At 41.1% G+C, this 26,002-nt stretch overlaps 2 protein-coding genes across 3 annotated transcripts in view; both read left to right on the top strand.

The window, feature by feature from the left end:
- The window catches only part of Vcpip1 (valosin containing protein interacting protein 1), a 28,046-nt gene extending 19,741 nt beyond the window's left edge, over positions 1-8,305 (top strand). Inside the window, exon 3 of the mRNA XM_057790434.1 lies at positions 1,533-8,305. Coding sequence (XP_057646417.1) covers positions 1,533-2,404 — 872 coding nt within the window. The 3' untranslated portion in view covers positions 2,405-8,305. The remainder of the gene's footprint in view (positions 1-1,532) is intronic.
- A 15,469-nt stretch (positions 8,306-23,774) lies between these two features.
- Mybl1 (MYB proto-oncogene like 1) overlaps positions 23,775-26,002 on the top strand; it is a 37,041-nt gene continuing 34,813 nt past the window's right edge. For both annotated transcript variants that reach the window (XM_057791111.1, XM_057791110.1), the window contains exon 1: positions 23,775-23,996. In XM_057791111.1, the coding sequence (XP_057647094.1) occupies positions 23,977-23,996 (20 nt within the window). In that variant the 5' untranslated portion in view covers positions 23,775-23,976. The remainder of the gene's footprint in view (positions 23,997-26,002) is intronic.

The following is a 26,002-nucleotide window of genomic DNA, read 5'->3' as shown; positions in this document are numbered from 1 at the left end:
CAAGGTTTCACTGTGTAGCCCTTGCTGTTCTGGAACTCACTCTGTAGATCAGGCTGGCCTCAAATTCACAGAGATCCACCTGCTTCTGCCTTCCAAGTGCTGGGATTAAAGGTGTGCACCACCGCTGCCTGAGTACTTTCCTTCTTTTTGCTGACTGCTCTGGCTAATGGTTGACTTATCAGTTTTATTGGTCTTTTTCAAAGAAACAACTTTTGGATTCATAGGTTTTCTCTTCCCTTATGCTTGCTTTATATACGAGATATGAAGGAGGATTTAAAGCTAATTCTTTTTCTAGTTCTAATTCCCTTGTGGGTTTTTTGTTGTTATTTAGTGGTTGATAGGTGCGTAAAATATAATCAATATTGAAAGTGATAAATTTAATGTGAAATGTCACAGCTTCTGTTTTGAATGCCAGTTCTATACGTTCATTAAAAAATTTTGTTTCTATTTATTTACAGGTTTTTATTGATAGTTTGTTTTTAAAGTTTTTCCTTCTAGTTTTTTGAGTAGAAACTTGACTATAAAATTTCTTTGTTTTACAAACATTATTTAAAATTTTATTTATGTATGTGTGGACACGCATGTGTCATTGTGCGTGTCTGACAAAGGACAACTTTGGAAATTAATGCCCTCCTTCCACAGTGGGATCTAGGAATCAACTCAGGTCATCAGACCTGTCTTGCAAGTGCTTTTATTTTTTGAGCTTTTTTGAACCCTGAAATAATTTTTAAAATGTTAGGTATAGCATTGAGACTTGGATAAGAATAATGTATTCTACAAATGGTGTTGAGAGCAGGATGTGCACTTGTAGTCCACGTGAATGAAAGCGGTGCAGTGGTGAAGCAGAGTCTGCTGGCCGTTCCCTCAGGCTAGCCATACCCTGCTTCCTCCACCTCCTGGGTACTGGGATTAAAGGCAGGAACACTATGTTAAAAAGAGAGAGAAAGAAAGAAAGCCACTTAGACCATATCTCTGACTTGAGTATTTTCTTTCTTTGATTTGTATGGTCTGGCAAGGCCTGAGGATATGCATAGTGGCAGCTCTCAGCTCCTAAGCTATATAGCTCTGGCAACTTCAATTTTTTTCTCAGTTGACTATGCCAGAAGCCTATCAAGAGAAATTTCTACCTGGATTTTTATTAATTGACATTTTGCCTGCTATTGAAATTAATTTGTTTGAAATTATAATTTAAATTTTAGTGAATGAAATTGTATTTTCTTACATTGTGGTTGGTTTTGTTGTTGTTTTGTAATTCAGGTGTTTCTTTAAATTTCCTTTCATAACTTTGCTGTAGGATAATGATTTCATGTATATATTCCCCATTTCTGGGAGAACTACTTTAAGTTCTTACTAATGTTCTTTTTTGTAGTAGAATAAGTTATTTTCTAGCAAATCATTTTTGGAAAGCGGTTCATTTATTCATTGCTATCAGAAACTCATTATTTTGGCCATAAATGTCTTTGCTATGCTTTTACTAGTATTTATTGTAACTAAGATTTTAATATGTTAAATATCTTTCCTTTTTTTTTTAGGCATGGCTGATGGCAAACATTGTACTTTTCCACATCTACCTGGCAAAACCTTTGTTTATAATGCTTCTGAAGATAGACTGGAATTGTGTGTCGATACTGCAGGACATTTCCCCATTGGTCCTGATGTTGAAGATTTAGTTAAAGAGGCTGTAAGTCAGGTTCGAGCAGAGGCTACTACAAGAAGCAGGGAATCAAGCCCCTCACATGGGCTATTAAAACTAGGTAGTGGTGGAGTAGTGAAAAAGAGATCTGAGCAGCTTCACAATGTGACCGCCTTTCAGGGAAAGGGGCATTCTCTAGGAACCGCATCCAGTAACCCGCACATCGATCCCAGAGCTAGGGAAACTCTGGCTGCAAGAAAGCATAATACAGGGACAGATTTTAGTAGTAGTTCCATTAAAACAGAGCCTCCTGTGTTCACAGCTGCTCCTGGTAACAGTGAGCTTATTCGAATAGCTCCTGGAGTAGTAACAATGAGAGACGGCAGGCAGCTTGATCCTGATGTGGTTGAGGCCCAGCGAAAAAAATTGCAGGAAATGGTTTCTTCTATTCAGGCTTCAATGGACAAGCACTTGCGGGATCAAAGCACAGAGCAGACACCATCTGATCTTTCTCAAAGAAAAGTAGAAGCTGTGAGTTCTTCTGTGAGGCCTGGGAGTCTTCAGACTGGCTTGCCTGAACCTTTTTCTTTAACTGGTGGCACTGAGAATTTGAATACTGAAACAACTGATAGTCGTGTGGCAGATACACTGGAAGCAGCATTTGCCACAAGGTCAAAAGCACAAAAAGAAAATTCTATGGAGGAACCGGAAGAGATGGATAGTCAAGATGCTGAGACGTCTAACACAACTGAGCCAATGGATCACTCTTGATTTAATTAGAGGCTAATAAAGGCAGAATGTTTATTGTGAATATGTAATATTTGTTGGCTGGGCCACATAACTTGAGTAGTCATTAAAAATCTTGTACGTATATAATTCAAAGATTATATCTTGTTATTCAGTGCATGATAGCAAGTGTGTGATCGGCAATAGCTTTTAATATACTGCTGCCCAGGCTGGCTCTGAATTATTGTAAATTAGTTTAGATCTATTGAAAGTTTCTTCGATATATGTGCTTCATTGGAAGTTCTTTGTCATTTTAATTCCATGAAAGTCTTAATTTTCAGACATGAAAATTCTCTTGCTAAATGTTTGGTTTCTGCAAAGACCAGAATTGAAGAGGAAATGAGAGTTTGTTCATGCTGTCGTCAAGGTAGCCATCCTACATGTCATGAAAATGTCGATTTCAAGTTTACCTGAACTAAATGTATCTTAAAATACATAAAACAGTTTATTAGAGTACTTAAAAGTTATAACATTTTAGAGACAGCTATTGTTGGCAAAAATATCTTGATGGTAGAGTGTAATGATACAACATTTTCCTGATTTGAGCTAAGTTGGGAAGAACGATCTATCCTAGAATGATAAAGTCAGTGTGATTCAGTTAGTTGGTCTGAGCCAATGTGGCCAGTTGTGTGCTCTTGTTGATAATATGTTGCCATTATTTTTTTAATCTTGGCCTTGTCAAGTTCTTCCACCTATTATTTTTTTAAATCTTGCATAAAAGAGAATTACAATTTGTTTTAGAAAATTTAAAAATAATGGTAGAAGTAGTTAATTTCTAACTATGTCAGAGTCACAGAGAATTTTATCTTTATGAGTGGGTTACATTGTTCTACAGTTTTGACACAGTGGTGTTTAAGCCTGTATATGCTAAATGTCTCTGAGCCCCTTTGAACCAAAAATGTTTCCTTTTCTTCTTAGATTTTCTATAAGATTTTCTTTTTGTTGACTTCACTTGAGTTTGGATGCATAGTTTACTCCAACATACCATGAGCAACTGAGCATTTGCTTAAACATTGCATTCATGAGCTCTTCAGTGCCAGTTTCTTCGAAGCAGCTTTCATGCTATTCTTTAAAAGCAGAGTGTATACTCCTGAGATTGGAACAGCACTGTTGTATTCTGTTCTACAAGTCTGTATTTGTAAATGTATTCCAGTCCATCATCTTCCTTTGTTTACTGAAATTAAGTTGAATTTGAATGAATGAAAGACAAATGTGTGTTAATATAATCTCTTAGAGCATTCAAAGCCTGGCTGTCTCTGTTTGCACATGTAACAGATGCAGAACTGTTTGTAATTCTACAAAACTATATGTCAGAAAATATATTATCAGGTGTTTAAAAATCTCTACATGTTCATTTGAAAGGGATGTAAGTTGTACTTTAACTTTTTCTAGATAAGGGAGATTTTGAATTTTTTTTTTTTCTGTGACAGTATCTTTAACTAAATCCAACTACTAATTACCCCACGTGTTGAAAAAGGAAGGGATGGAGAATCTAGACGTTTTACAAATATAGCTAAGGTTAAGATAACGTATAGCACATCACACACACACACACCCTTTAGATTAGTATCATATTACATGCTTTGCAGTATTTTATCTCCATTCATCTATTTATCTCCATTCGTTTGTTTCTAAATTTACTTTCATACATCTTTATATCAAAGTATCAGTAAAATTTAGAACTTTTGTATTGTTTGCTAGTTTTGCATGAAGTAAAAGAGCTACCAAATTCTTAACAGTTAGCTGTGCTTTAAATCAACCCCCCCCCTTCCCTCACCACTATCATTATTTTGGCTTATTAAGCCACTGACATACTCTTTAAATTTTTTCTGACATAAGTACATGAAAACTGTTAAATAAACAAAATGTACTGCTTCAAATAAATTCTATAATCACTTTGCTCCAACAGATGCTCTTCTCTGGCTTGGTATGTTTAGTTAACAACTGGCAGGATCTCAGAGCATTAGAGTATCAGAAACAAAATTTGTGTTTTCATGGCATGGTCTCACTAGATGGCTCTGGCTGGCCTGGAGATCATTATGAAGACCAGGCTGACCTTAAACTCACAGAGATCTGCCTACCTCTGCCTCCCAAGTGCTGGGCATACACTACCATGCCGGGCTAGAAACAGATTTTATCTCCCTATTGAATACTTGAATTTAGTGTAAATTATGCACGTGTGAACGTTAGAAGATGGGCCTAATCTCTGACAATACTTCATTGTCTCTAGTGACAGTAATGGGATTTAGCATTAGAAACCTAACTGGGTATAAATAACAGTTTGGGTTCTCCCTTGATAAAAAGTAATCAAAAAACATGCTTGAGAATTCATCAGAATTCTTGAACATATTTTAAGTCATTTGAAATTTGAATGGGATAACTAGTCGTTTGGGGTAAGTTTTTGAGGGTTTGTTTTAAACATCATCCTTGTATCTAAGTGCAGATGACTGTTACTGTTGTGATACCACTGTACTGCAGCAGAGCACAGAAGCTTGTGATCTCAAGTAAAAGTGCTTTTTAGCCCTAGATGTGACATTATAACTGTAATTCAAACCAATTCAGCTATATTTTCAGTGTTTTGCTGAACACACTGAGGTGATATTGTAAATATTTTTCTTTAGTGATCCATTCTGTAATCATACAGAGTTTGAGTTGATGACCCAAAGTCCAGGCAGTTAGAGGTGGTGTATGTCCAGAGGGCTGGTAACAGACGATGGTTGAAAGGAAAGGAAATAAGACACTGCCAAGTATTATGACTAATACACAGTTAGCCCCAAGGGAATGGTTACTCAGGAACTAAAGAGCAAGCTTAGCCCATTCTTCTCCCATCCCTTAAACTATGTTTCAGGTATTTATTGGAAATTATTAGGAAAGAGGCCTGAGAAATTTAGCAAATGATAATATTCAAAATTTGCTTTATACCTTCTGTGACTTTTAATTTCACTTTGATGATTAAGTTTTACTACTTGAGTTGAAATTGCATTCTGAATACACCTGTGAGACTGGTCACAGGTCATACAGGTCTACTTGTTTTGTTTTGATTTGAGAGGGTTTTTCTCTGTAGCCCTGGAACTCAACTTTGTAGACCAGGCTGGCCTCGAACTCAGAGATCTGCCTGCCTCTGCCTCCCAAGTGCTGGGATTCAAAGCATGCGCCATCACTGCCTGGCTACAGGTTTTTTGGTTTTGGTTTTGGTTTTTCGATACAGGGTTTCTTTATGTAGCCCTGGCTGTCCTGAAACTTGTTCTTACAAGTTTTTATTGCCGTTATTTTAAGGATCATTTTCATTGGGTATTAACAGTGTCTTACATAGATAGAGTCTCTTACCTCAGGGAAGATCGTTTACGAGCAACTCCTGTTATTGACCAGTTTTGGAGAATTACTTTGACACATCTCATGTTAACTACCAAATGCAAAAAAGTATTGTTTAATGTAGTTACCGGCTGTCTGCTATGGAACATTTCTCTAGATATTTAGGACCTTATTAACGAGTAACATTTAGATATGAAATAAACTTCTAAGTTCTGTCATTAGTAATACTGATCTTGTCACTATAGTGATGGTATATTTTTTTTTTATTTTAGAACATTAATAAAGTTTTGTCCTCATCTTTCAACAATCAGTTAGTTGGCCCAAACTTAAAATACTCAAGTGCAAATCTTGTGCTTTTTTTCCCCCTGGATCTAAAAGCAAGGTCTCCATCTTAAGATTCTTATAAAATCAGAGCCCTTGCATAATTGATTTAAATTCCACTCATTTTAACGTAGATTTAAGGTTACCTTTTATAACAAATAGATGTGTATTCTAGGTTGGCTAGATGTTCTACTTCCCAAGACTATATCATTTAACAAAATTGTACAACACAGACTTTTCACAGTTTGATTATTTTTTTTCAAACAAGAACAACTCATGAAAATAGGCCATAGTAGTAAAATGTATATTTAAAAAATAAGATAACAAAGGCGAGATAGATCACTAATATCACAGAGTTAATTGCAAGTTCTGCCATTCTTTGAGATGCCAAGTGTTTCAATTCATATTTAATGATGCTCAAATCATGGAAATTTTAACATTTGTTCCAAAATAGCAGAAACTTAAAAAATTGTGAATTATTGGATAAAATGCCATTACTTGTATATCTGACATTTAAAGTTTTTAATTATGGAGTTGACATGTTTTGTAGTATAATACAATGACTATTCTCTTGTAAAAGAAAAGGAAAAACTAGTAAAGAAAAAGTTTTAGTTGATGTTATTTGCTTGTATCAATTACTAGTATTTTAAAATTTACTATTGCATACTTTCCTTTAGAATGCAGAAACCCCTCTGGAGCCTTCATGCCTGCTGTAGAGCAATAAAGGACTGAAAAGATTATCAGTATTTCAGGCTGGCTTGACTTTAAGCACTAATGCTAAAAACTGGAGAGTCTCCTTTTTGGAGGGAAATGCTTAGACTAAAACCAAGCATATATAGTGTAAGTATTTCAGCAGAAAACTAGCAGGTCCTTTAACTTGGCAGTAAAGTATTGCAGTTGCTATGTCCGTCCATAGGCACTAGCTGTTAGACACTCTTTTCTGATTTCACGTTTGTGTGTATTACAGTGGAGACTGAATAACTGCCAACAACAGTGTAGTGTTCTTGGCACACCTCACTGTACAGTATTTGAAGTTTTGTATTACTAATAAAACTAAGTTAATAATATATTACTGATTTCCCCTCAACTTCACATTGGTTTTTAAAAGTAATGTTGTTGTCTAGTTTCCTGGAATTATACTTTAATACCATAATGCACGAACAAATAGTTCATTCAGTTTTATAAAAATGATTCTTGGCGTAATAAAGTTGTTTTTAAGATGTCTATATATGAATTACACAGGAACTGTAATTTCTTAATGCAGATTTTAATGTTAGATTAAATTGATCCAATCAGAAAAAAAAGTAAAGTTTCTTTAGAAAGTTAGGCCATGTAATGCTTACTAAATATTTCAAAACAAGTTGTGTTCTAATAGAAAATTTGTGTTTTTGAAAAAGTACTATTTATGGTGAGAAAATGAAAGAAAATACAGAAAATAGCATCAAATTCCTTATTTTCATTGTTTACCTGTCAGTTGTCCACTTAAGTTTTAGCATATTTACTTAGTATTTATTGTATCATAGTAGACCGTTTATCTCTGTCTAGAACTGCCCTCGATGCCATACTCAGGTGCAAGTCTTAGCATACTACCTGCTGTGTAACCTTTCGGTTTCTTCTAGGGAAGAACGCCGTAACCCCTAGAGTTGTGAGGATGGATGAGTTACTACCTGAGCGTTAAAACTGCCTGGCAAGTGTACATTCAGATACTTGCTTTACGGGCATGTTCAAAGTGATAGAGTTCACCTGCCACTGAAGTGCAGTGCAGCCCTCCGTGAGGTGTAGGGCATGTGTGTTGCTTATTAAATCTAGAATTTGTTGCATTTGTAGTATGTTACTAATGAGTAAAAGCTGGATGTTTTTACATCCTTATATTTCTATGGGGCTTTAAGATCTCGTTAACTACCGAGAATCTGGAGAATTGACATCACGTGCTGTGACCTAGATGAGCTTTTAAAGGCCATTTCTGCTGTAACCTTGAGGGTTTACAGCTGTACCTCTGTTCTGACCACAGGTGCACTTGCTGAGAGTAGTGCTGATGCAGCAGGCACTGTGAACTAATAATTACCTTTGCTTTATGCTGAGACTGCAATCACAAACTTGGACTGGAGGTCTTCTATGTGCATGCCATTGGTCACATACCATCAAGATAGAGCTATCAAAAGCTTCAGTAAATAAAGTAAGGTAAACATTCCTCTTAAGATAGTTCATTACTGGTTTTGTTTTTATTGACTGTCATTCCCCCAGTAAGTACAATCTGACTGAATAACTGATTGTTTCTAATAATTAAAAATGTACAGAGACAAATTGAAGTCAGTTGATTTTCTAAACTACGGTACATGGGGAGTGAAAAACAGGTTCTTCCATCCAATTCATGCTCTTTGGAACGAAACCAGCCTTTCATTCACTTATACTTTTGTGTGTATGTGTGTGCATGTGTATGCATGTATGTGTATGATTATTCCTGTCCTGGTTTTATGAATAGAGATATAGATGAGATGTGGTCTGCCTGTAAAATTACTAATTTTTACATTTGATTTGTGGAATCAGGATATTGTGCAGTCATAACTGTAACCATCCATTCAAAACAAATATTGTCAACAGCCACACTCTCCTAGGAACTGGTGAAGCAGTTTTGAAAGACAAATTCCATGTGTTCTTGTGTAAATGGTGCAGTCAAGTAAAGGCCACCCCCCCATTTTTTTTTTTTTTTTTTTTTTTTGTTTTTCGAGACAGTGTTTCTCTGTGGTTTTGGAGCCTGTCCTGGAACTAGCTCTTGTAGACCAGGCTGGTCTCGAACTCACAGAGATCCGTCTGCCTCTGCCTCCCAAGTGCTGGGATTAAAGGCGTGCGCCACCACCGCCCGGCCTGTAAAGACCACTCTTAAGTCATTACAGTGATAAGTCACCATAGCTATGAAGTGGTTCCTTTCCCTGGATGCAGATGGTAGTTTAAACACTTAGCACACAATGACGTAGTCCTTTGTGCTTGACTGTCAAGCTTACACAGATTAGGTGGAACTGTGTCTCTGGACATGATGTGGTTGGTACTGTCTTGAAATAACCCTCACAAGTCTGGCTCCCTCATAGAAATTGGTTGGGTCTCAGGCTTTGCTGCAGCCCAAGGTAGTGTGATGGAGGACACAAGGCCTCCCTTCTCTGAGGCTATGCAAGCAGTTGGTATAGTGGCTTATGCTCCTGTAATCAACCTCTCACCCATGTTCCCGTAAGTAAACCCAGTGAATCTCTTTCCCAAGGTAGACTTGGGTGGAATCCTTTCTTAGGTCTGTTGTTGGTGCTGTTTGAAGTGAATAGTCCCCCCCCCCCCATATCTCCCTAGGAAAAGTCACAAAACACCAATGTCTTGTAGTTGAGTGGTATCTGGAATAAACCCAAATGTTTAGGACTATACCGCCTGTGCTGTTAAACTCAATGCTACACTCATAATTTAGCAAAGGAGTAAGATATGGTCATCCTAAGTCTTTTGAATATTATTTAAATCTAACTTAATTTTCTGTTCACCAGTTTATTTTGAACTCATTTCAAAGTACAGAACTTGGCTTTTATTTCATTTCCTGTTAGTTTGCTTTCTGAAGCCCAATTTTCTACTCGAGTTCCTATTTTGGGTTGCTTTTTTTCTTACCTCCAAATGTGGGGGTTCTACAGAAAAAGGTTTCATACTTTCCCCAATGACTAATCTGGGTAAATTTGAGAATCAGCAGTGAGATAAAAGTCTAATACCCTCAATTCAAAGGTACTAGACTACTGATTTGCTGGATAGGTCTCTCGCTTTGGCAGGAGGGCTGTCCATGGGTCATGTTTCTTCAGGTGTAGTTTGTGTACTATATGCTCTTCCAGAATTCCTGTAGAATCATGTGTCGGGTACTTTGCAAAACAGTAATATAGGTCTGGGGAGGTAGCTTAGGTTGGTAGAGTTCTTATCTGGTATGCACAGAGCACTGGGTTTCATCCCTTAACACCATGTAAACTAGACATGTGTGCACCTGTCATCCAAGTGCTTGGGAGATGGAGTTAAGAGAAGTGCAAGCCCCTCAGATACAAGAGACTGGGACAGTGGTTCTCAACCTTCCTAATCCTGTGACCATTTAATGCAGTTCCTCATGTTGCAGTGACCCCTAGCCATAAAATTATTTTTATTGATATTTCATAACTAATTTTGTTACTGCTATGAATTGTAAATATATTTGGAGATAGAAGTTTGCCAAAGGGGTCATGACCCACAGGTTGAGATCTGGAAAAAAAAGCAACCATTCGGAATAATAAGCTTGTCTGAGCAGTACGCCCTCTTTGCTTTCATTATGCTCACATTTTAGTGAAGAGAAAAACATTAAAACAAGTAAGTGGACATAGAGGAGAGCTGGGAGCTGTGGGATCCTACAGGAAGAACTAAGCTGACGTGCTAATGATTAGAGAATGCTTCCTGATCCCTTAGCTGAGACAGAATTATTGGGACCGTAAAAATCAACTATCAATATTGAACACGTTGAAAAAATTATTTACAAGGCCAGTCCGACAAGCAAAATGAAGTGGAATTGGGTGGAGTTAAGATGGGTACTATTCTTGAATAACTGAGTTTGCCTCCCAGCCCCCACACTGGGTGGCTCACTACTGTCTTCTGCTTTCCTCAGGCACTAAACTTGTATACCCTCCCCCATAATTAAAATCTTTTTTAAAAATTAAGTGAGATGCTTATGTTCACCACACCGTAGACCCTAGTATTTTTTATATGGATGTGGTGATCATGGGGAAAGAGGAGAATTTTGTAAGGCTTGTCAGAATACAGTCTTCAGGGTCTAGCACGATGACTCAGTGGGATTGGTGGTTACTGCCAAGCCTGATTTAATTCAATCCCAGGAGACCATCATGGCAGGCGAGAATGGACTTCCACTTGTCTTCTGAACTTGGCACATGAACCATGCCTACACACACACACACGAGTAAGTAAGTGAGTAATAAGATGGTTGCTAGGGAAAGAAAACTAACATAATGAGAAGTTGTACTGAGTGTATGAAAACTCATATGAGCTTTGGAATCAAAAGGTAACTCTGTTACTAAATATTTCAATGTATTTATACACATGCAGGCACACACACACAGAGAATGTAAACGACATAAAGCAAAGGTCAAATTAGGACTTGGAACCCAATCCTCAGTTTTGTTGTCTTAGAGATGGAGTTTCATGTAGCTCAGGCTGAATACTCAAAGATGACCATGAACTTCTGATCCTCCTACCCCCACCACCTGTGTAGTGGGGTTACAGGCATGTACCTATAATGTCGTGCTGGAGAATTGAACTAGGGCTCCAGGCATGTTAGGTTAATTGTTCTGCCAGCCAAGTTACATCCCTAGTCCAGAAACCTGTCTCCTGATTTCTTTCATCATCAGAGAAAGGATTATAGAGATTCACTTACAGCCCTGTACCAATGGCTCTCACTTTTCTTGTTTCTCTTAAAGTGACTAGTAACCAAATGTCTGACTTAAGTTTCCTTTAGGAAATTACTTTTCAATTTAAGATTATTATATGATATTTCTTATGGAATGTTATTGGGCTTTTTAGTAAATGTTACATTTGTATTATATATTTTAGTTCAGTGAGATGATATAAAAACCAAATTGTAAACTGAGCATGGTGGTACATGCCTCTCATCTAGCAAAAGGGAAGCAATGTAGGAAGATCGGGAGTTCAAAGTCAGCCTGGACTATATAATAAGACTCTATATTTAAAATACAAGTAAATAGAAGGGTCCTCAGGAGATGGCTTAGTGGTGAGAGCTTGCTCTGCTAGCGATAGGATCTAGGCTTGAGTTCCCACTAACTCAAAAAAAGCTGAGTGTGGCTATGTCTACCTGCACCCTGGCAATAGCATGCACACAAAACAACACATAGATGACATGCTCACATGATTATTTTAATACTACTTGCATGTTTTAGATTAACTGCAAGTGGGAATTGATTATATTAACAAATAAACTTTTCTTAGCCTATATAAATGCATTGCTCTCTCCTGATTATCTTGAATTGATCTCTATTAGCAATCTCATCTCCTGTCACTCTGTTATAGGACTGTATAGGTTAGTCACCCGTATATCTGAGAATCTGGTTTACAATGCTCCCAAACGTGAGCTCTGTAGGCTGAAAACTACACACCTGACTTTATGTGATTGCCACAGTAAACCACGCAAAGCTAAATTCAGGTCACATGTGTAACAAACAAATCGCATTTGTAGCTTGAGTTTTATCCCTGAGATATTAAGTATATGTAAATATTCCTAAATCTGAAACATTTCTTCCCAAGTATTTCTGATAAAGCATACACAACCCACAGTGTTACTGTATGACCCACATATTTAAAGCATTCGGGTAAATTTTTTTAATTAACATGTTTAGGCAGATGTACAGTTACTATTCCAGTCAATTTTAGAGAATTCTCATCAACTCCAAAGAGATCTGTACTCATTAGTGCCCTGTTTCTTCTGAGGACCTTCTTCTTAGGCAGTTAACTTGCTTTTTGTTCCTCCATTGCCTTTTTAAAGTAGGTAGGGCAGAAGATAAGCAGATTTATGTTTTGAAAGATCCTCTGGTACCTCAACTTGTGGAAGGTATATTGGGTTGGACCTGACTGGGAGATCAGTTAAAAGCCTGGGTGAGAAAGGGCAGCTTGGACAGATGCACAAGTATTTGGGGTGGAGAGGTAAGAGCAGGCCCTTGTCTGAGAGGCTGCTGGCAGTGCTGCTAATTTAGAACTGGACACAAGTGAGTTCTGCTGTGGGCATGGCAACTCTGTATGTTAGTGCTTCCCGAAGGAGAAATACAGAGTTACGGGTTTGGAACTAAAAGAAAATGACTGTCAACCACAGGATATAGCTGAAATCAGTGGGTGGGACTGTCTAAAACAGTGTAGATTAAGAAGAGCTAAGATAAAAGGACAGACTACCAAGGAGCCTGAGGAATGCAAACTATAGACAGGATATCACAGAAATCAAAGATAAGTATAGATAGAGTATAAATTTCTAATAAAGTATAAATGAAATTGAATGCTACACAAACTCTAAGTAAAACAAAGAGTAATTCATTTTCTTCAAATGTCCAAAGAGATAGGATCTGGGCCATAGCTGCAACAGTATGGTAGTGTTGCCAAGGTCAGTGTGCTGGAGGGTGTTGATGGGATGGAGGTCAACATACTCTGCAGGAATTTGACTGAAAAGGAAGTGTGCTGGAGGGTGGGAGGTTGATGGGATGGAGGTCATCATACTCTGCAGGAATTTGACTGAGAAGGAGAAAGGGAGAGGTTGGCTAAGATGCAGTTCATAGGCCTCTTAGAACTTCGTAAAGCACTTTCTTTCTTTCTTTCTTTCTTTCTTTCTTTCTTTCTTTCTTTCTTTCTTTCTTTTTTTTTTTTTGGTTTTTTTTCGAGACAGGGTTTCTCTGTGGTTTTGGAGCCTGTCCTGGAACTAGCTCTTGTAGACCAGGCTGGTCTCGAACTCACAGAGATCCGCCTGCCTCTGCCTCCCGAGTGCTGGGATTAAAGGTGTGCGCCACCATCGCCCAGCAGCACTTTATTTCTTGCCTTGGTTTGGAGATGCTTGGTATGTCCCTCAAGGATTCATTCATTGAGGCTTGGTCCTTAGAGCAGCTGCGCTGGAAGACGAAGCTTCATAGAAGTCTTTTGATCATTGTGCCATGTCTTCAGAAACTTCCAGGACTCTTGTCGTCTGGATTTCTGTTTTTGATGTGATAGTCTCCTATACTTATGCTTGGCGTTTTGACCCTCCACAGTTAGGCTAATACTGCGGGTCAAACCGACGCTGCACTCCTCCAGATTGATTTTGGATTCTGAACTTCCAGAACTTTGAGCTAAATAAACCTATTTCTTCACAGTAACAGAAGATGGGGCTAATGCAATGTTTTATTGACAATGTAGAGAAGAAACAGAAGGTCTGTTGCTGACTATAGGACTCATCAATTGTTTTTTTCTTCTTTTTTTTTTTTTACAATTTTATTTATTTATTTATTATGTATACAATACTCTGTGTGTATGCCGGCAGGCCAGAAGAGGGCACCAGACCCCATTATAGATGGTTGTGAACCACCATGTGGTTGCTGGGAATTGAACTCAGGACCTTTGGAAGAGCAGGCAGTAGCTCTTAACCTCTGAGCCATCTCTCCAGCCCCCTCATCAATTGGTCTTCACTGGCTGGATAACAAGCAGGGATCATCCCGTGTCCACTTCTCCTGCATGGGGATTACAGGTCTGCACTGCCATGCTTGCATTTCACTTGAGTGCTGGAATCCAAACTCAGGTCCTGAGGCTTACACAGGAAACGCTTCACTGAGTCAGTTCCCAACCCCTTCCAATGCATTACCTACACACACACACACACACCCCTACTTATTTTCTGACTCTGTCTGACTCTGTGTATGTGTGTGGCTACACCATGACCCATGCATGTGTGGATGTCAGAGAACAACTTGTGGGAGTTGTTTTTTTTCTCTACCACGTGGGTACCAGGATCAAACTTAGGTCATCAACCTGGAAAGCACCTTAGCTGGTGAGTTATCTAGCTTGTCAGTTCCAATATGTTTCTAGACAGTGTAAAAACCAGTTCATGTGGCTGGGCAGTGGTGGCGCACGCCTTTAATCCCAGCACTCGGGAGGCAGAGGCAGGCGGATCTCTGTGAGTTCAAGGCCAGCCTGGTCTACAAGAGTTAGTTCCAGCCGGGCGGTGGTGGCGCACGCCTTTAATCCCAGCACTCGGGAGGCAGAGGCAGGCGGATCTCTGTGAGTTCGAGACCAGCCTGGTCTACAAGAGCTAGTTCCAGGACAGGCTCCAAAGCCACAGAGAAACCCTGTCTCGAAAAACCAAAAAAAAAAAAAAAAAAAGTTAGGGTCTTGGCCTGAAGAATTAAAATAGGGTTTTTACTTATGCTAACTGTTGAAAATTACATGGAGCATAGAATGCTTCTTCCTTGTGTAGTATCGTCTTAAACTTTACAAGAGTACTCCCAGTACAACTCAAGGCCAGTAATTACCTTCATTAGTCATGATTTCTCCTAAAATTTCTAAAATTAATATTCCCTGTGGAAGTGCCTAGATATGCCATCCATAGAGAAGACAAAGGCTGAGAAGACAGGAACTATTGTCTATAAAGTAGAAGGTGACAAGCATCAGGGTAGGAGTGGAGTTCAGCACTGAAGAGGAGCAGCACGTACGCTCACGTGTTGGTGGGCGAAATGTTTCCTGTGAGCGAAATGATAGAAGCCTTGCTTTGAAGAGAGGGTGTGGGATAGGTTGGCAAGTTATTCCAGATTTTGGATGTTGAGATTCTCTCTCCTGGTCTGGAGTTTCTGCCCTCCACCTTCAAATACTAGGTAGTAGAATCACTCACTGCAATAAGGGCCGGCATATGGACACTGTGGAAGAACACTCTTTGAAGAGAAAGCGTGATTTTTATTACCCCAGGCCAGAATGTTGAAAATTTCAGAGGATGTGAATTCATTTCCTATTGGTGCAATAGCCAGTTACTACAAATGTGTGACTCAAAACAAATTTCTTACCCTAAGGCTCTGAAGGTCAGGAGTGAGAAAAGCATCTCATTGAGCTAAAAGCAAGATAATAGTAGGGCTGCATTCCTTTCCTAAGTTCTGGGAGAGAATCTGTTTTCTTGTTTTTCTGGTCCCTAGAAGTTGCCGGAATCCCTTGCTTCATGACCCTTTCCTGTGCTCCTACAGCCAGCAGTGTAACCTCTTTCTTCCGCGTCCCTCTTGTACTCTTAAATGCCTTGTGATTGGTGCCCACAGGCTAATTCAGATTATTCTCCACATCAAGATCTTCAGTGGAATCATTTCCGCAAGATCTTTCTCACCACATAACATTTGCATTCACAGGTTCTAGGGATCAGGACATGGATAGATTTGGGGTGGGGTGGGGTCATATCTACTCCCCAAAATAGAGTCATGGACTGAAACATTTCTCTCTGGCAACGTTTTCTTGCAGTTCAATTACTTTTATTTTTAAACTTAAAAGCTGAACTAAAAATTCGATAGCTGCTTATGTTAGATAGTGTGACTTCTATTAATAATCTCCATTGAATTTTAAATATTACTCTAAATGTAGAGATTAGTAAAAATATGGGGGAGGGGAATCAGGTTGGAGCAAGCATTTCTGTATCCAAGTTCTAGTTCTCAGGTAGAGTTTTTTTTTTTTCCAATATATAATGCAAATCTCATCGTTTTTGCTGGAGAATATTTTTTTTTTAGGATTATTAAAGCAGGAGCGAGCATATATCTCTTGTTATTAGCTTTTTGCTGCAGTAATGAGATACCCAAAAGGACTTATTGGGGCATGGTGAGAAAGCACATCACAGCAGGAGAGCACCAGGAACTAGGACAGAGGAGAAGAAAAGGGAGGGGCCGGAGTCTCACAATCTCCTAGGGTACACACTCCCAATAACCTCTCATTGGTTCTACCACCTGTCAACAGTGTTGCTCCGAGGGCGAAACCTTTCACACATGGGCTCTTGGGGACATTAGAGATCCACAGAGCAGGCATCACACCTGTGCTGCTTCTTTTTAGGGCTTTGAGTTATTTTTAGCATTTATTAACTTAAAAAATAAAAAAAAACATGAATTGATATTTTTAAGAGTCAAATAATATAAAAACATACAGTAAAAACTCTGAAACCTCTCTTGTTTTGTTTGATTTTTTCTCTAAATATTGTTAATAATTTACGTAGCCCACAGGGTATTTTCTAGCATGATAGACACATGCTCCCTACAAGTGTTTATTTATATAAGTGATATCACCCTTATTGTGAGCCCCATCTCTATCTCTTTGCCCTGCTTTTTACTATCGCTATACGCCATGTGCACTATATTTATAGCTGAGCACTCATAGATACTAAAGTATCAGAGTGGAGCTTGGCTATCATTCTAGTCTGCCACTGTATACCCTTGGGCAAATTAACCTCTGGGTGTCCAATTTTCCAGGTTTATAAAATAGGTGAAAATAATAATACCTACACTTCTCAGGGTAGTTAGGATTAAAGAAATTGTGAATATTATCCAAGATAAATGCATGTGGATCAGCCGGGCGGTGGTGGCGCACGCCTTTAATCCCAGCACTCGGGAGGCAGAGGCAGGCGGATCTCTGTGAGTTCGAGACCAGCCTGGTCTCCAGAGCTAGTTTCAGGACAGGCTCCAAAGCCACAGAGAAACCCTGTCTCGAAAAACCAAAAAAAAAAAAATAAATAAATAAATAAAAAAATAAAAAAAAATTGCATGTAGATCATGGGAAAGACCTTAGACGGAGAACAGCCATTTAATAGGATCTCAATTGTATATGACCTTTATTGGCTGAAGAACCATTTAAGTCAGTCTCTAAGTGTGAATGCTCCTCATTTGGGGTTATAATGAAATACACTACTATAAATATTCAGACATATCTTTTTCTTCTTCCTCTACTGAATTTTGCCCTAAGTTAAAACATCTGTCAAAGGCTGTGCATGATTTATGGATTTTGTGCATTATTGCTTTCTAAAAGATTTACATCAGTTTTCAATACCAGTATCAGGGAATTACTTAAATGCTGTTCTCAGAACTTAGGGAAAATTTGGACTGCAGGAGCTGTAACCTGGCATTTCAAATATACTTTAATTTATATTTTATCATATTCTTGTGTGCATGCACATTCCAGTGCTTGGCTTCATTTGCATGCCTTCATTTATTCTACAGAGATTTCATTTATTGATATCTGTATATGTTCCTGTTTTAAAGCTTTTCAAATCAGCAAATCTGGGGAGATCTCGGTCTTTCATCATAGAAGATGGGAAGAAGGTGCACCTAAGTCACTGGTGCATCTACCTGGGAGAGGGATTTACTAAACAGTTGCAAGATAGAGAATTATTAAAGCTTGTACTGTGTGTATGTGTATGTGTGTGTTAGTAGTCATAGACCAAAGTTGCTTATATACTCTAAGCAGTTACTCTGTAGGTGAACTACATCCTGAGCTCTGGTAAGGCATTTAAAAATTGTTTTTATAAGCAAAAATCCCAGGATAGCCAAAACAATCCTGTACAATTAGGAACTTCTGGAGGTGCCACAATTCCTGATTTCAAACTCTACTACAGACCTACAGTACTAAAAACAGCCTGGAATTGGCATAATCGGCCAATCAGTTTGTGATTAATGTAGACCTCTGTGTGTTTCTTTGGGATTGAACGGCTGTACCAGGCAGGACAGAAATCTCTGTCAACAAATGTCAAAATTTAAGTCATATGATATGTTACTTTGGTGAAGAGGTTTTGCTTTTGTTTCCACAGGAAATAAGAGGCTGTGGATTTATTCTGGGTTAAGAAAAAAAATCAGGTTTGATCAAGGAAGACCCCCTGAGAAATCTCCGATAGGAGCAGATGGCCCAGATTTCTGAGTTTTATATCCAGAACAGTTTCAAGACTGCTGGCTGAGATGATCAAGTCTCACAGAATACTCCAGTCAGGACTTGATCATAATTCTAAATTTTCTTTAGGTCCCCATTATATTATCAGTGCCCCCAATCATCAGGAAGTAGCCTAGAAAACTACACCCATATTCCCAAAAAATGGATTATGGATGTTTGTCTTTGTGTATAGTGTTGGTTACAAGTTGCTACGAATAATGGTCAGGACAAAAATCTAAACAAAGGAGGTTAGATTCAGAGATTTTGTTTAGAATAAAAAGAGGGAGGAAGTGCTGTGGGACAATGGCCTTGTACCCTGTAAAGATTTGTTGCTTGTACTGCTTTAATAAAACGCTAATGGGCCAGTAGCCAGGCAGGAAGTATAGGTGGGGCAACCAGAACAGAGGAATTCTGGGAAGAGGAAACAGTCAGTGCGCAGTTGTTACCTGGACACAGAGGAAGCAAGATGAGAATGAATCACTGATAAAAGGTACCAAGCCATGAGGCTAACACAGACAAGAATTATGGGCTAATGTAAGTTAATTAACGTAGACCCCTGTGTGTTTCTTTGGGATTGAACGGCTATGGGACTGGGTGGGACAGAAACCTCTGTCAACAGCCAGGCATGGGAGGGAGAACATGACTACAATCCCAGCACTTGGAAGGCTGAGACAATAGGAGGCCAGCCCAAGTTATGAAGACTGTTTGAAAAGCCAGCACAACAGCAAGAACAACAAATCCCAGAGAACATGACCAACAAAATAAATTTATCATGGAATGTGAGTATAAAGATAGCTTAAAGAAATTTTCATTGGGGAAGTTTGACATAAGTGTTAGCTGTCTAAACTGTTCTCAGCTGAGCAGAAAGTAAGAAAGCTATCCCTTCTTGTTTATCTTTGTTTTGGTTTTGAGATAGTCTCACTCTGTAGCTCAGGCTGGTTTAAGTTGGCCTTGAACTCACAGCAATCCTCTGGATCAGCTGGGATCATAAGCATGTGCTACCATGCTTGGCTTATTTTCCATCTCTCTCTCTCTCTCTCTCTCTCTCTCTCTCTCTCTCTCTGTCTCTGTCTCTCTGTCTCTGTCTCTCTGTCTCTGTCTCTCTCTCTCTCTGTCTCTCTCACACACACACTTTTTTTTTCTTGCCTGTACTGCAGTGTCAGTGGGGGCCAGAAGAGGGCATCAGATCTCCTGGAACAGGAGTTACCATTCATTGTGAGCTACTAAGTGGGCTAGGAATTGAAACCAGGTTCCCTGGAAGAGGAGCAAGTGCTCTTAACCACTGGGCCATCTTTCCAGCCCCAGTTTGTAAAAACTATAAATGCTTTCCAAAGCACTTAACCCACCTGCGTTCCTACAAGCGAAGCAGGCGGTTCTGTTTTGACAATTTTGTCCTCTCTCTCTCTCTCTCTCTCTCTCTCTCTCTCTCTCTCTCTCTCTCTCTCTCTCTCTCTTCTCTCCCTCTCTCTCCTTTCTTTTGATGGCATCTCATTGTGGTTGTATTTTTATTACACATTGTTAGATGCAGTTGCATTGTGTAACTCAGGTTGGCTTGGAACTCAATCCTTTTGCCTGGACATTTTTAGTTTGGGGGTTGTATTTCTGGTTTCTTTTTGGTTGAAATTAGCAGTTTTCTAATGATGTAATGAAGTGAGACATATTGTCATGTGCTTGTTACTTTCTTTCCCCTTCTTCCTTTCTTTTTTCTCTTTCTGAGACAGGGTTTCTTTTAGCTCGGGCTGGGCTGGCCTTGAACTCCCGCTTCACCTGCCTCTGCTTTTCCAGCTGCTGAATTACAAGTGTGAACCACCACACTCAGTTCACTTTTCTATCTTTTTCGGCAACTTAATCTAGTCATTTTTTTTGTAGATTTTAATTGCACTTATTCCTCTCATTAAATTTTGAGAGTTCTTTAATAGAATAAAATCTCTTATTTTTTACTACTTTAACTTTCTATTTATTCTTTGTGTCTTGCACATCATGCATCTTGATCCTATTTATCTCCCTATCCCTTTGTATCTCCCCTCTGCTTTTGCAACCCCCAAAAAATAATAGTTTAAGAGGAAAAAAAAAGAAGGAAAAACCTTGCTGTGAAAGCTGTCGTGTGACACAGTGAATTCATATATCTTTACTTGCAAGTGTTCATTGCAAAGAGTCTGGTTCGAGGCCTCTGGCTTCTGTTACACTATTGATACTGGGACTTTACTGTGACTCCTCTCGGATATCTTGCTGTTGCCCTGTGTTGTGGAGGACCTGCAGCTTTGGGTCTGCAGGGCCAGCCCCTTCATGTGCTCCAGCAGATACTAGATGGAGTGGGTTTGCAGGTGAGCCAACTCAGCCCTGATTCTGGGCCTGGGTGGCTGTAGGGTTGGACAGTCTGCCAGCTATCTGCCATCCTCACCACCAGGGTGAGCTCTCTAGCAGTGCTCCAGCTAGCTCACCCAATGCAGCAAAGAGCAAGGGTCTGGGCAGCGCAGGTTCTCCTGCTTTCATGCCCTCAGGGCACACACACACACACACACACACACACACACACACACACACACACTCTCCCCACCCCACCCCAGAGCCAGTTCTACCGCATTGCCCAGGCAAGATGCAGGGGCCACTCTGCGGAGTGCTGTAGCCGGTGAGGGGCACGGATAGCTTTCCTGCTCTCATGACCTTCAAGGCCAGCTCTCCTACCTGCCACAGGTGGTGAGGGAGGGGTGGGGGAAGGGCATCCCTTCCTTGTCCACACCGCTGCATGGCTAGTTCTCCCATGACCGGACCAGTTCGCCTTTGCCTGTCCCCACCCCTTCTGTTGACAGGGTCAGCTCTACTGTGCTGCCCAGACAAGGTGCAAGGCCCTTTTTCCCAGTGCAGCAGCCGATGAGGGGCGGGGCCCGGTCTCCCGGGAGCTGAGGCCAGTGAGGGGTGGGGCCATCTCCCTCACAATCTTCAGTGGTAAAGGAGCCACGGACATCAACACAGATCATAGCTGCCGCTGGACCACAGACCCAGACATGGCCCTTGGTAGTAGCTCAGGCCTAAGCATCACCATGGCCCCAGGGGCAAATAGGACACCCACCTGGGCAAATTTACCTTTTCCCCACAGGACGTGCATCTCAATCAACCAATCTCCCTCCCTCCCTCCCTTTCTCCCTCCCTCCTTCTCCCCTATACCCCACCTTTTATTTGCTCACCTTGACAAAGTCAACTGCCTGGCGCCTCAAGGGCAGGCGCTGGGCAGGGTCATACTTCCAATCTTCTATACACATACTCCCTGATCCTGATTTAGTAAGTTCTGGAGATTTGAACTCGGGTCCTCACACGAGCAAGGCAAGTGCTTTACCCACTGAGCCATCTCCCCAACTCTAAACGTTTATTTTTAAAGAAAACCCTCAAATTCGTTTGATACATTTGAGCTAGTTTATACAAATGGCTGTGAACTATTTTAATTTCATATTTCATCAGTTTTATAAGATTTAAATGATTTCGCATCTTTTTAGGTTTCTTAAAAATAAACTTTATAATAACATGCAAAGGTAATACTATCTTTTGGAGAACTTTCCTCTATATAAATCGAAGGGAAAGAATTTTACTTCAAAATCTGAAAACACTTGTAGTCTGTACAAAACTAAACACAGCAGTTTTGCTTCCTGTTGGAATATAAATGGAATAATGTATGACCCAAGAGTAAATAAGAAGGCACTGATTCCTAATAACATTGGAAGACTAAAGAACTCCACAATTTAGCCCGAAAGAAGCCCAGACAGGAATATCATGAAGGAGCCTGGGCTCCTCGGTGAGTTTGAGGTCAGCATGGGGTATTTACATAACACCGCTTACCTAAAAAATATTAATTTCTAAATAAATCTCTCTCTTTAGACCTTACTAAGTTACCCAGAAGATAAAAATAATATTTTAAAAGTGCGTTTCCTTCCCAGAATCTATACCTTAAGAAAAAGGAAGTTTTTTTTTTTTTTAAAGCCAGTGTATCTACCTGATGGCATCGAACTGGAAGCTCATCTTGATTTGTATTTGCACCTGTACCTCTGATTTGCAAAAGACGATGCGTACAGTTTCAAAATAGCAAAAATGTCAGTTTGTTACAATATTAACCTGTGGGTCAGCACTCTATGCAGCAGAGCATGGTGCCTTGCAAATTTGGGCTCTTCACCGTGTCCAGTCGTTACTGTAGTTAATAATCTCCCTGTATGCTTCTTTAGCCGTGTTATTCCTAATTGCTAGAGAAGCTGAAACCGCAAGAAGCTCCTTTCCTTATGCAGGATTCCCAGGTTACTGCAGCTTTCCGGGGCAGTTCCCGGGCTCGGGCTCCTCCACCCCTCCACCGCGCATAGCATCCCGTCCCCTTTGCAGATGGAATAGGTGGTTAAGCTTCTTGAGCACCGACCATTTCCCATTCCACTCCAATCTCCAGATAACAATGCCTTCCCCTTGTCTCACTTTTATTCATTTTTTGGGGAAACAAGTGATGTTATCACAGGGTCTAGGGCACTGTCCTCGTCATTTCTGAGCAAAACTAGTTCACACATGCTTAAAAAATAACGGCCGCGCCAATTTTCTGGCTAGAAGGTTAAGTGGAAGACCGCGCCCCCTAAGTGGCGCGGCTCACGGCGCGCGAACGAGGGCCCGCGAGGTCCTCCGCTGGCCAGGACCCCGGGTGTCCCCGCCCCAGGGGTACGCTCCGCACCGCTCCGGAGGTGGCGGTGCCGGGATCGGTCCCGGGGCGGCTTCCGGCCCACTCCCCGCAGTGCAGAAACTCGCCTTCCCGGCAACCTCCGCGCGGGGCGCCCCCACCGCCGTGCGGCCCAGACAGCGTTCCGGGCCCTGTCAGCCGCCCGGGCCGCGAACCGGGCCTCGCGCCTCCCTCGGGCTCCGCGGCGCTCGCTCCCCCGACTCCCGCGAGTTCCAGTCCCGGCTTCCAGCGCCGCCGGCCCCGCCCTCCGCCGCGCGCGCGCTCCCCGCCCCGCCCCCGCCCCCGCCCCCCCCCTCGCGCAGCCGCCCCAGCCAATGAGGTTCGGGGCCGCGTGCGCAGATTCAAACGGCGGCTCTTGAGGGAGGCTAGGCGCGAGATTCGGCGGTGCGGACAAAACCCTGCAGGAGGCTGCGAGTGCTGCAGAGCTGCTCGCTGCGGGGAGAGGGCGGGGGTCGGCGCCCGTGACGGAGCCGCGCCGGGCCGGCAGCGCCGAGGCGGAGGCGGAGGCGGCGGGAGGGGCGGGCGGAGGGCGGGAGCACGCCTCCTGACATGGTGAGGGCATCCCTGGCCGGGCCGGGCCGCGGCTAGGAGCAGCGGGTCTTTGGTCCGCCCCTCTGTCCCCGACCTGACCGGGCCTGCCTTCCTCTGCCGGCCACCTGAGGGAAGGAGCGGGGGAAGCGGCGGGAGGGTCTCGGAGAGGGAGCATTCGCCCGAGGCTGGAGGAGGCTGACCCGCGTCCCCGTCCAGCCCGCGCCTATGCGGTACTTGAAGGATGGCGAAGAGGTCGCGCAGGTGGGTGACATTCCCTCGGCCCGGGCCTAGCGGCCCTGTCTGGGCTCCGGCTCTCTCCCTGTCCTTTCCCGCTGGTCCGCACGCAGGCCCTTTCAGGCCTGGACATGTTCCTTTCCGCTGCCCCACACCCACTTCGGCCGCGCTGGCCGGAGCGCATCCATCACGACAGGGGAGTCAGGGCCACTGTGTGTGGGGGACCCTAACAAGTGCTCAGGTTGTTCCTTTGTCCGGGTTCTCCCACACCTCCCAACCACTTACAGGAGAGGTTTCTTGCCAGGTAAGTTTGTGCACGTTCAGGGGTTATGCCACCCCAGAAGTGGTCGTGTTGAGTAGAATCTGGCTTACCGAGCCAATCACAACAGCATCTCCGTGACAAACCTGGGTGGGCAACGTTCTGGGACATCGTCTTGAGAAGGGGACCTGCTAAATCTTCTGTCATCCCCACACTGGGGCTCTGAGCTCTCTCTCTCAGTAGCCTCTGAGAAGATTTTTACGTTGTTACCATCACCTAAACTTGACAGTAAAACAATGTGTTGAAGTTACTTTGTATTCCGAATGTTCATGTTTGTTTCTGACTATATCTGGCTTGTAACAAGTAGGACACAATTTTCTTGTGGTTGATGAAAGATGTGCTAGAATGTCTTCATGAGCCTTTTATTTTATACCATTGTAATAGCTACTCCTAAATTGTGTGGAATAATCAGATGACAAAAACCTAGTGTCTCGATTTTCAGTGTTAAGGAAATCTGAAAAGGATTTGGCAGCATTTCCAAATATCTCCATTTATCTAGATCCATAGCCTCAAAATCTTAGGACTGTATTTCCTGAGTTGAGATTTAGTACTGGGAGTTACTACAGAGTTAGATTTAAAATAGCTACACACAAAATACTTTGCTATATTCATTTAAGCGTTTGCTGTGTGTAAGATAGTTCTGCAGATATCAACATAAATTTAAGTAAGACATAATTGCCTTCTATGTATTAGCTGCAGAATAGGTTGGTCACTGCAGTGGAACAGATGTGCATACACCCATAGGCCTTGCCACTGTTATCATTCTGGGTTAGATAGTTTAAGATTTTACTCAATAGAAGACGGTAACCCTTTCCCCTCAGTCTGAGCAACCAACGATGTCTACGGATGGTGCCACTTATCTTTTGGGGGCTAGAAGCAGGAGCATACAGGTAAGAACTGCTGGTCTACAACTTCAAGGACAGAACATTCCCATCTTCAGAAACATGCGGATTTAAAAATAATTAAGATTGCTGGGGTAATGCTTTAGGCTTTTTGAATTTTGAAGTCTGTTTTTAAATGATGTAAAGGGAAAAGTGAATGTATCAAGTCAATAAGAGAACCTTGTATATACCTGCTGTGTGCCTTTATCTACTTAGAATCATTGTTAATCTTACATGAAACGGTATCTTGGCTAATTCTGTCATTAAAAGTTACTGTTGAGAAACCCTGTCTCGAAAAACCAAAAAAATAAAATAAAATAAAATAAAATAAAAGTTACTGTTAAATACTGATATATGAATGTCACATTCTTCTCAGATTTTTTTTGTGTTTTCACATCACAGTTGATCTTGCTTCCTAATAGTAGGCTAAGGAGAAATGATTTAGCAATTACTTCTTGTAAATTGTTTTATTACCAGTACTGGGAGTTTGACCTCTAAACATTAATTGTACTGTTGACTTTTATTTCTTGCCAGTTAATTGAAGTTTAATTGAAACGCTATAGAATGGTGGAAAGAATTATGTCTGGAGTAATTGTGCTGCAGTGAAACTGCACTTCTCCGGGGATATGGATAGAGGGTGTGGTGAGAAATCACCATTGCTGGTATGCTTCTTTGGGTTCTCTTCAGTGAGTCCCGTGGGCTGTTAAATTTCTTGTATTAGAGGATAATAGAATGTGAAATATTTGAGGGTGAATAGATGAGTTCAATTTATAGCAGAAACAGGGTCATTCAGTCATTCAGTACTTTGGGATCTCCAAATACAAACTTTTATT

Source organism: Chionomys nivalis, chromosome 16 (genome assembly GCF_950005125.1).
Source record: "Chionomys nivalis chromosome 16, mChiNiv1.1, whole genome shotgun sequence".
Lineage (NCBI taxonomy): Eukaryota > Metazoa > Chordata > Mammalia > Rodentia > Cricetidae > Chionomys > Chionomys nivalis.
Note: the sequence above shows the minus strand (reverse complement) of the source record. Positions and strands in the feature narration are given on the sequence as shown.